Source organism: Patiria miniata, unplaced genomic scaffold, assembly GCF_015706575.1.
Source record: "Patiria miniata isolate m_02_andy unplaced genomic scaffold, ASM1570657v1 HiC_scaffold_21, whole genome shotgun sequence".
Classification (NCBI taxonomy): Eukaryota; Metazoa; Echinodermata; class Asteroidea; order Valvatida; family Asterinidae; genus Patiria; species Patiria miniata.
This window is the reverse complement of record NW_024037060.1, coordinates 8,251,806-8,263,256: the sequence shown is the minus strand read 5'-3', so window position 1 is coordinate 8,263,256 and position 11,451 is coordinate 8,251,806. Positions and strand designations below refer to the sequence as shown.

Here is an 11,451-nt window from a genome sequence, read left to right as displayed (position 1 = left end):
GATTTTTCAGTTTTTCTAATGCACACCTTTTTAAAAAGAGTAAATCAATGTTGTTAGTGAATTTTGTTCTGGGTAACATGTATTCCTTGCAATGTGAACGAAAATATTTTCACAATTTTCTCCTCTTCACACCGACGGAAGGTGCCTTTTTTTCCTGAGCAGAGCCCCTTTCTGGTGATGACCCCTGCAGTTTGAAAAGCGTTCCGCCACTGCTGGTTATGATATAAAATGGCAAGTTACAATGAAAAAAGCCCGTATATATTAACCACCGCCTGCAATAATGTTATTGTTTTACCAAGGTTTTTTTTATTAAAGTACTAAATCCACGAAATGACAAGTTGTTTTACTTCGAGTGTTTATTTTCCTCAGTATGCAGGTTAAAGGATATTTTTATGACAGGAAGAGTTTTCGACATTGTTGATTGATTATACATTATGCGGGTTTGGGTGTTTATATAGGCATATTACGACATCATTGAAAAAAAAGCATATATGCAACGTCAATTATTTATTCAATAAAGTTTCTTAGTTATACAGGGTGAGTCAAAAAAGCGGAACCCACCCCCCCCCCCAAAAAAAATATATTTCATATTTGAAAACATAATGTAACACCAAATATAATGACTCTAAAATAGAGGGGGGTGATAATTGGGATGAAAATCACAATTTTGGAATATGATTGCGCCCACTTTAGAGGTGATGCATTGGGTCATTTGAGGGATATTTTGTATAGGAAGTGGGTATCTAGCATGAAATAAACCCCCCACCCCACCCAAAAAAACTAAATCTGCACTGTATATACGCACAGTGAACAGTGGGTATTATTGCGAAATGAATGCCTTTTTTCCCCCATTTTAATCGCTTTGACATATTGAACACACCACTGATTTCAGTAAGGCTTTCATAGATGAGCACATAACTGACAATTTAATATATTAAGAACATTCTTAATGCACTAATATCACTAAATATCACAGACAGCCAGGGCATACATGTAGATATACATGTAAATGATTGTATAAAACTGATATAGGCCAAGGGGTCTTTCCACACAAACGGTAACAAAAGTATGACATTATAGAGGGAACCATAGACAGAAGTCGATACATGAAGCACTCTGTTATGTTTTTCCCCCTCTTTCTACATCCCATGTCCTAGCAAGAACATTGTCCACCAACAAGTTTGATGTATTTCTCAGGATTCCAGAAATTACAGAGGACTATCTTCAAGATTTAACGTTCATAACATGGACAGACATTTCATTTTTAAGTGTTGGGAAGCAGTAAATGAAATACATGAATTATCCCAGATTTGTTCCTAAAGTAAAGCTATCCAATGAGGGATTGCCACTGGCCAATCTTACATTAAACCTCTACCGGTAGGTGTTTTTAAACTACAGGGATGTACATCTTCAAGACTTCAATAAAATAGGTTGCTTTAGTGTTGAATGATACCAATTCTACATTGAATAATAGAACAAGAGCTAGATTAATCATAAGAATGAAAGTAGTATGATTCAAGAATGTCCATCCACGTCCGTCTTTTCATCTTGAAGATGGCATAGTAATTCCATAAATATCCTTTGAATCAGCTAACTTATTTATCAGTGCAATCACGAATAATACAGGAATGTTTATAAAGAATGTTTCAAAAAATAGCAAAAGACCTGCTTTGAAATCCACCTCCCATGTCTCACCAAGGGGGTCAATCACTTTTCAAAAGTGGGGGGACATGGAAGCTTGATCAGAATGCGATTGCAAAGCGCAAAGCCCTAATGGTGTGGGGTCCGGGAAACTTTTTGAATTCTAGACGATCTGTGTTGCGATCTTAGGCAATTTTTGACAATTTAAACAAATTTGTGTGAGCAAAAGATCGTCTTAAACATTAGTTGTTCGAGTTTGAAGTCATTGAATCAGCCTTTGTGAGCTTAATTTGGCTACAATTTTCATGCAGGGACGAAAAAAGTACCATGTAGGGGGGACATATGATATCCCCCACCCACTATACAATTTTTGTTGAGGGGGGGGGGGCTCGGCTTATTATAAGTTCTGCTCGTTATCAGTTGTAACTTTACAAAACGTCATGCCATTGTGCAATCGGCTGTATGGGGACGCCTTCGTAAGACTTTTATGCATGTGTCGCCCTGCAAAAGCACTATTCATCCGTTATACTAGTGCGCATAATTTTCGGTTAGAACAGCACCCCCATCGACAGATGGTAACCCACCCCCCCCCCTCAATTTGTTTTTACAGAGGCCAAGTGTACTGAGAGAAAAAAATGTGTCTGTATATACATTTCAGGCTGGATGTGCAAGTGCCCTTTTCAAGACATTGTTACCCCCCCCCCCCCCAATATACATGTAAATGCCCTTGTTATGCTCCTGTTGCCTCTTTCAGGGGTTAAAATTTCAAGGCAGCACCTCAAGCTAAGGATCTTTCTGAGTTCTTTCCATACGCTATTGTGCCTGAATGTTTCCAATTTGAAAAAATAAGTCTTTATTCATCATAACTACAACATGGCTAGTCAGGGTATGAACAGCAGAATACTCAAATAGCCAGAAAAAAACGCCATTTTGGGGTTAATTTTGAATTTCAAGGGGTGGGGGTTATTTAAGAGATACAGCATTAGTTTTGGTGTTAAAAGTCTTGTATTGATGGTGTTAACCATTACCCAGATGGGCGTCTTCATATTTTGACATGGGACTTTACCACCCCCCTCTATCTAAAATGACCGCGAAATGACCCTAAAACCTGATTCGTCCAAAAAAAACCCAACAATTTATTGTACATTCTGAATGTTAGGAACAACAAAGAAAATGACACAGAATACTTGTTTCAACAATTGTCAACAACTGTATATCTTTATTAACAACCCTGGTTGAAAACATTATGATTTATAAAATCCACTATTTTAAGACGGGCCTTCAACTTGGACTTAATTTTTTTTTAATATTTTGAACTTTTCATTGGTGATATTTGAAGACAATTGTGACGACGATTCTTGAAATCGCCGCATTTTTGAACGAAAGAGGTTTGTTTAAATGGTGATATTCTTTGAACGGATTGAGCAATTTCAGTTAATTTTTTTTTCATCTAAAAGTAGCTTATGAAATTGGCTTTCCAGTCATTAAATACGAAATATAATTTTGGGGGTTTGGGTTCCGCTTTTTGACTCACCCTGTTCCCTGTATTTCAATGTTTTTTCAAAGGTATACCTTTCAATGCATGATGAGAGGTAACACCATTTCTAGTATTCTGCGCATATACGTTCCCCCGTGCTATTTTAGAGAGGCACCTCGAAAATGTTTTTTTTTTCCAACTTCAATATTTTCCCGAACAATATAAAAGTTAGTTACTTTTGAATGAGACAATGAACGAAAAAAATCCACCGCCGTTCAGTTTCTGAATTCTTCTTCTAAAATTGGAATTATTGGCTGCCAGATAATAATTCGGCTGTCACAAATGGAAGCCGAGTTTTAGTGGTTGAAGACGCCAAATATTGGAATAAACGTTTGGTGTTTTTTTTTTTCAATTCAAACAAATTGAAATTTAGTTAGATGAAAAAAAACCTTTTAAAAAAAAAAAAGAGCACGGGGCATGAAATTTAACTTCCAAATTCTGTACCCACTGAAACTGCATGGCATACAGTTTTAGAGAGCCTGAAAAGATAAACATCACTGGCCCAGGAGTGGAAAATTGATTTGGTTTTTTTCCACTCAGTTTTCGAAATAAGAACGTTGCAAACATTAATGAGAATGCAATTTTCCGGAACGCAGCAATCGCGTAATTGGTGGATTGCTTTGGGATTTCATAACAATATCAAACACTTATGAGTTCGGTCAGTGACCATAAGTTGAAAGTGTTAAATCCAGCATTTTAATACTTTCAACGCTTAAACTATAATTCAACATTTTAAATTGATCATGTTCAGTTGACTCAACACTTTCAAAGTGTTAGCTTTGGAAAATGTTGAATAAACTTGAACACTTAAATTCTTGAATTAACAGTGTCAGCGTGGGCTTTAACATTTAAAATGCTGGGTTCAGTATTTAAAATGCTGGATTCAATACGTTCAGCCTGACACTGACCAAACTCATGTTGGATTCAACCCTTCAGTTTGTGGAGTGTATATAGGGCACGTAATAATGTAATACATATCGCGCTATAGTTGATGTAAGTTTGTGTTTAATGCGGGTATACACCAGCCGGATGTTTTTTACGACGTCCTTTAAGGTCGAATAAGGTCACCCAGCGCCTGATAAATATTTTTATTGCCACCACTTTGATTCGTTTGTGAGACCATCAAATTTAACTGCCAGCAGAGATTTTGACCATGCCACTCTGTAATGTTTGTATATGTATTCACGCAGATATTCAGTTAAAATAGACCACAGTTCATGTAAGAATTCGTATTAAGAGTCTTGACTCAACAGAGTGTTTTCATACATATTTTTTCGGGTACAGATCGTGACAAAATGAGCCACCAAACGGACTCTGGAGACGACATTTGTTGGTACACGGATGAAACCCCGGCAGATCATTTTCTCACCAATCGTGCCAATTCGTGGATGGCCGTCGTGGACGGCACGATTTCTGCGCGCTGCATCAGTACAGCTCTCTTGAAGGACATCAAAGAAATGACGGTTCGAAAAGACGATGTCTGGCTAGCTGCATTTCCTAAAGCAGGTAGGCTTGATTGAGTTATAATATAGTTAATGGGAGAGAACTCGGACACAACATAGCAGTGTTGTAGGACTCGAGTCAAGGACTCGAGTGGGACTCGAGTCACATTTTTCGTGACTCGAACTCGACTCGAGTCACATTGGAAAATGACTCGGATTTTTTGACTGGAAGCTTGTGACTCGTGACTCAGACTCGGACTCGAGGCTTGTGACTCGAGACTCAGACTCGGACTCGAGGCTTGTAACTCGAGACACAGATTCGGACTCGAGGCTTGTGACTCGTGACTCGGAATCGGACTCGAGGCTAGTAACTCGGAGACTCGGACTCGAGGCTTGTATCTCGTGACTCAGACTCGGACTCGAGGCTTGTGACTCGGACTCGGACTCAAGCCTTGTATCTCGAGATTCGGACTCGGACTCGAGGCTTGTTACTCGAGACTCGGACTTGGACTCGAGGCTTGTAACTCGAGACTCGGACTCGAGGCTTGTGACTTGAGACTCGGACTTGGACTCGACTTTGGTGACTCAACTACAACACTGCAACATAGGTATCAAAAAGAATGTCACCGCAAATTCGTTTTAAAAGTTATATCATTGGTACCATAATTGGTGGTATACGCAGTGCCTGCCTTTATTGCGACGTCACTTAAAAAAGGGGTTTTTTTTGGGGGGGGCATGGCCCCCGTTGCCGCCCCCGGTCCGTGTTCCCTATGCGTGTTCCCTAACTAATAAAATATCAATAAATATCATCCTTGACTGTTTGCAATTTGTTTCCACACACTTTAGTTACAACTTTAGGAACATCGTCACTTTCATAATTATACTCGCAAAACATGCAGGTACGAAGTGGTGTGCCGAAATAATTTCCCGCGTGCTGGGTTTTGGAGATTCTCCGATTGCTGAGGCAAATAAGGCAGGACTTGGTATTCCTCTAGAGTATAACTTCCCCCTCCATTCGCCTCCTGACGTGTCTGCGAGTGCTCGACTGCATCATCGGGTAGCTGACAAGTGGCAATCGCCTCGCATCCTTACCACTCATTTGCGAGTAGACCGTCTTCCCCATCAGATATTCGCTAAGAAAGCAAAGGTTGGTCTTCTCATAAATCCTCTGCAGCAGATTTTAACTGTGATCTAACCTGAACTTAAAATCTTTGTTTGACGTACGTGGATTTCAAATGACCGAAGGCATGCTCGCAAGGGCCACTTCTATCAAAGTTGTTATAGTGATGATGGTAGTTATTGTTTAGAAATATAAACTTTTCAGAACCACACAGTCACAAAAGATATTTCATGTCACATGCTGCAAACTCATTCTTATTTTTTTTTTTTACAAAAAATGGATTTGACGAACAAACGTTCATGAAGAATAATGTATGACTGTAAAGCACTATACTGTTTTTCTCTTTTTATTTATATTTACAGGTGATATACGTCATGCGTAACCCGAAAGATACTTTGGTGTCATTCTACACATATACATCTGCTCCCCAGTTTCAGGGGCAACGCGTTGATTGGAAGACGCTTTTCCAATGTCACCTGGATGGACATTGTACGCATTATGGTCTTATAATAACAAAATGTAACCAATCCCATCACTGCATGACTCTATAGAGGGCGCTTCACACCATGATTCCAGAGTTGTAATCAAGTCAATCAGAAGAAAAATCTAAATCAATCACAAGTCACAAGTCAATCACAAGTCAATCACAAGTCAATCACAAGTCAATCACAAGTCAATCACAATCAATCACAGTCAATCACAATCAATCACAAGTCAAGGCCCATCTCAATTTGAGTCGCAAGCTATTCAAATGAACTGTGACAAAGACATTCCTCTGTCATTATTAACCCCCTTTTACTTGTGACTTGATTTGGGAATTGACTTGTGATTGTGATTGACTTGATTATAATTTATACAAATTAAACTTATACATGTATTATATGCACTTTGACACACGACACTCGTCCTCAAGCGGCACTTTGTGGAGTTTAGAGGTATTATTGATGATGAAAAATGTGTGTATTACTACTGACAACAATCATTGTTGTAGCTGTTGTCGTTGGCTTTGTTGTTGGTGGTGGTGTTGGTGTTGTTGGTGTTGTTGGTGTTGTTGTTGTTGTTGTCGTTGTTGTTGTTGTTGTTGTTTTCGTTGTTGTTTTCGTTGTTGTTTTCGTTGTTGTTTTAGTTCTGACTAACAGCCAAAGTGCGGTGGTGGTTTTGCACGGTATCTGGCATATTTCGGCGACACTGTGCCCAATCGCGTGATAGAAGAAACCTCACTTCGACTTTTAACTCTTTGAGTTCTCTCCCTTTTTTACATTATAGACCCAGGAGGATCGTGGTGGGCTCACGTACAGGGATACTGGGCTCATCGAAGTGAAATTAACTTCCTCATTTTGACGTACGAAAACATGAAACAGGTACAAAAGGTGCTTACTAACTTGGTTCAACCAATTTATTTATTTGAACACATTTCGAGAAGAAACGCAAACACGTGTGCACTGCAAAGCTAGGCTTGCACATCCTAGTTCCAGGGTCGATTATATCTTCCTTCTCAGCTCAGCAACATACCCTGGTAACTATAGCTTTCTATAGTTACCGCACTAACATGTCATGAATTTGTAACACGTTTGCTGGTGAATGTAAGTTTTCAAAGTTTTTTGCCCACGTGGTTAGGGGCACCGTCCGGGCAACACCCGACGCGTATTTTGTCGTTGTTGTTTTGGGCTTTGGTTGAGACGCATTGGCGGGGTCCATGTATTAAGGGGCATCCCAAGCCTCTCATTAACTCTCCATGACTCTACTGCCATGACAGGATCATCCGTCTGCCGTGCGGCAGATTGCAGACTTCCTTGAAGTGACTCTTACTGACGAACAAGTAGGTCACGTGGTCGAAGCTACTTCATTTGAAAGCATGAAGGAGCGGGCAGTCAATACGCACACTGAAGGACACTACCGCAAGGGTATGTACAGTAAGACAAACATGGTTTGGCACTTGCTCTCATAATGACGCTATAGCAGGTGCGACGTCTTGAATTGAGGTTAACTTCAAGAAGCCAACCTTCATCCCGAAGTATGATCCAGTTATACACAAACATCCTTAATCAACCAACTATAAATCTCGCATTTGGTCGGGGAGGTCGAAAGAAACACCCTCAATTACACACGCGCCTATGGGAGCGACATCAGCCCGTGTGATGATATCCAGCCGTATATAGCCAAGTAATTCGGACGCGGCCTTTTTCAAACAGTCAAACTAAAAAAAATGCATTTCTAAGTACTTTTATTATAGTCCATATGTAAAGTGCAAGTCTTTTACGCAGATTTAGCTTTTTAGCAGGTGCTGCATTGGTCGTATACCAATTGCCCACAACTCTCTCACACACTAGTCTGAGTACCATCCGTTGTTCAACGGAGCCCGCAAGCTCCGCAACCACGTCCGATTATGTGAGCGTAGAAATTTAATATGTGCGACTCTGCGCGCAAGTCAATCGGAGTCGACTTTTGAAACTGTGACGTTATTTCGAGCAGCAATTCGGCCTAGGCCATTGATTGGATATTATTGGCTGCCATGGTTTGATGGGTTACCGAAGACCCGATAGAAGGGACCCGCTGAATGGTCAGAATCTGGAGGTCAAGACGCAGTCGTGTTATGCTTAACTCGCCGAATCTGCATGCATAACTATCACAAACGGTTGCTGTTGCTGCGATTTTTTTTAAAGGTTACGTAATACTTTATTTTGTAGGAAACAACATGCACACAGACATGTTCACCCTGACGGGCGAAATGTTTGAAAATTAATTTCTCCCGCTTGGAAGACCGTATCTTCATGGAACCGACTTTCAGGGTTTGTTTCCATTATAATTTCCTTATAATGATCCAACTGTGTGCTAAAAATCGTTTTGATATGTTCAGTACTTTTCGTTGAAATTGGAAAAATAGACCTGGCTGCGTGCATTTTTAAAAGTTGTAACACTGGTGTTTGCAATATCTGTCAATCGTTTCAAGCCTCACGAATATTAATAAGGTTCCTATCCATTTTGGTGTGCAGTGGAAATTTGCATAATAGCCTCCTTCACGAGTTATTAATTAATAAAAATCAGTTTGGTTTGAGCTTGACAGTCCTCGTCAAAATTTTGCTTGGCGATAGCTCAAGGTGTAACACAAGCGTTTGCAACAACATATTAAGCTGAAATTCGGGATATGCTTAGATGATATAAGTGTTCAACTACTCGTGAAATAACAACCGTTGAGGAGATTCCTAGAAAGTGAGGTAAATACATGGATTTGGGGACGTTTTCGAACGATTTCTTTCCGACTTTACGGTCAGCTTTACCAGGAACCAGCACTGACGTTTCGGCATCGATGATGGCGATTTTTGTTTTCGCTGACATGAAGCTTAGAATATCATCTTCCGTTATAATTTAAGATCTTCAATCATACTGTGAATATTTTTCTGAGAAACACAACGTTCAAAAGGCCATGTTTTTTGGGGGTGCATTAATTTCACTGCTCTGTTATAGCTTTTAAGTACGTAATCGGATTAACTTTGTTCAACAACGGGGACGCTTAGGCCTTCGCAACCACACAGCTGCATAGACTAACGCCATACTGGCTACGGGCACGAAGAACCCGCCATCCTATCTAATGGTTTGGGTAGATTATACACAAATGGTTTGAAATTCTTTCCTTGGGAAGACCAGCACGATCGATTACCGATAATCGATTGATCAATTCCCATCTTTTGAATCCCAGGTCAAGTCGGGGACTGGAAGAACTATTTCACCAAGGCAGAAAGCGAAGCCTTTGATGAAAAGATCGAACGACTGCGCCGAGAAACGGGCATCACGTTCCAATTCTAAAAGGCCGTTTGGAAATATTTCAACTCATTGAATTCTAAAGTATTTAAAGCTTAGGCCAAAAAAAAAAGTCTCCGGTTTCTGGTATGCGCGCGCGTCGCCGTAGCCATGCGCGTCGGCAAAATGAAAAAGTTTTTTTTCAATACAAGATGATGTTTCAAAACCGCCAAACTCACTGGTTTGACTGAAATTCTGCTGCTGCACAATTTTAACGTGTTTTTAGATTGGGTTATGGTCGAGAATAAGCTTTATGTGGCCTCTCTGGACTCCCATATATTTGCACTAAGTTTAGTCGGGCACCATTTGCAGTCATCAGCCGACATTTGAAGCCAAAAAAAAAAAAAAAACCAGGTAAAAAAAAAAAAAAAGCCGCGTCGCCGCACCACTTTTGGGGCAAGCTCCATACCAGAAACCGGAGACTTTTTTTTTTGGCCTTAGGCCTAATTAAAGAGCATTTTGATGGGAAATGATGTCTTTTAAATTTTTGTTATAAAGTGTCGTCAGACTTTTAATGCGAGTGTTGTATCAAGGGGGTTTTACGACTTAGATAGATTTAAAACAGCGTTCTTGCCGTGTATGACTTTTAACCTCCTTTATAGCAGTAAAAGGGAAACATTTCAACATTTTAGTTTTAATGCTAATGAAAATTTCCATATTCATGAGCCAAAGCGTGATGTCATTCAAGGCAGAACAGTAGTGTCTCCAGCTTTCTGTACAAATATATATATCAAACTTTTTTCACTTTCCTGGTGTAGGTTCCACTTTTTACTTGTTATCATGTTAAACAGCTTGTTTGGACAATAGTGGTGGCCAATATTTGTTCAAAACTTTTTTGTGGGTAATTTTGAAGGACTAATTTTTGTACTGTTCATATGCACTTTGACAGGGAGTACCTTGTGTGACAAAAGCAAAATAGCGCCCTCTTACATGTATTGATGAAAGGATTTGCTAATAATTGAAAACCTACCACTTTCTTTTCACTTCCAATGAAAACAAGTATTAAGATCTTGTTGCAACACATAGTAATGTGCATGAAAACAAAATGTCCACTGCATATTTCCTTTAATATTATGGTTTGTTTTTATTGACGACTGCCTATCTCTGGTTCGCTTCTGGGGCCGCTCAATTAAAAGGAAAAAACAACCTTAAGATAAAAAAAAAAACATATCCCTGGCGGGACTCGAACCCGCAGTCTTCGGTTTAGGAGACCGACGCCTTCTCCATTAGGCCACAGGGACTCGTTGAAACGTTTCTAGTAGTTGAAGTTGACAAAATGCCATGTGAAAGGGAATATACAACATTTGCAAATACCGAAAAACAGAACTATCAAATGTTTACGAAATACCTTACTAGGATGTTGGTAAATGACAATCTAAAGCATTCTGTAAAATTATGGCACCTGGTGTGAAGTCATTATCAAGAAAAGTGGTATTTTTGTATCAATTTCCAACGGTGGTCGGCCGACCACCGTTGGAAAAACCTAACTATTTTTTTCAGTCCAAATTTTGTTTGCTATTGGTTACATATATTCATGAACGGGTGCAGGCCAGCTAGACTGGTTCCAGTACCTTACAATTTTCCGGCATCTATACATTGATCCATTTCATCTTTAGTGGAGTCAGGAAACCAGACTACAAAAACAAGAAAAAACTTCTTGTTTTTTCCCAGCATTTTCGAACACAAAACTTTAAACATGTCGTTGTAACAATATTTGATCTATTATACTAACCCCTCAAATAGTCCATTTCTGAAAATTACAGCAAAAGCCAATGATGTTCATTCCCTTTAAAGGGGCCCATGCAAATGTAATTTTCTTTTCATGCAATCCTTGGTAATTCACATTTTTGTCCCAGTAAACCTTATTTTCAATTTTTGTTTTGCCATTTTCCAGAGCATTTTTTGGTGCCTTT

At 39.5% G+C, this 11,451-nt stretch overlaps 1 protein-coding gene and 1 non-coding gene across 2 annotated transcripts; one reads left to right on the top strand and one right to left on the bottom strand.

Moving 5' to 3' along the window:
• The first annotated feature begins 4,278 nt into the window (after nt 1–4,278).
• LOC119729481 (sulfotransferase 2A1-like) lies at nt 4,279–9,648 on the top strand. The gene is made up of 6 exons (XM_038202048.1): nt 4,279–4,684; nt 5,520–5,767; nt 6,103–6,229; nt 7,007–7,101; nt 7,497–7,644; nt 9,438–9,648. Exons 1-6 carry the CDS (start codon nt 4,474–4,476, stop codon nt 9,542–9,544), a joined length of 936 nt encoding a protein of 311 aa, XP_038057976.1. The 5' UTR covers nt 4,279–4,473; the 3' UTR covers nt 9,545–9,648.
• Nucleotides 9,649–10,706: 1,058 nt separating this feature from the next.
• On the bottom strand, nt 10,707–10,779 carry Trnar-ccu. Its single transcript has one exon. It is a non-coding gene; the product is annotated as a tRNA-Arg (tRNA).
• Nucleotides 10,780–11,451: the final 672 nt, after the last annotated feature.

What these genes read in the sequence shown, in the direction of transcription:
- LOC119729481 (XM_038202048.1), top strand. Translation starts at nt 4,474, where the DNA reads ATGAGCCACCAAACGGACTCTGGAGACGACATTTGTTGGTACACGGAT. An exon ending in TATTCGCTAAGAAAGCAAAG is followed by an intron (nt 5,768 to 6,102) that starts GTTGGTCTTCTC and finishes TTATATTTACAG; the next exon opens with GTGATATACGTCATGCGTAA. An exon ending in TGAAGGACACTACCGCAAGG is followed by an intron (nt 7,645 to 9,437) that starts GTATGTACAGTA and finishes TTTGAATCCCAG; the next exon opens with GTCAAGTCGGGGACTGGAAG.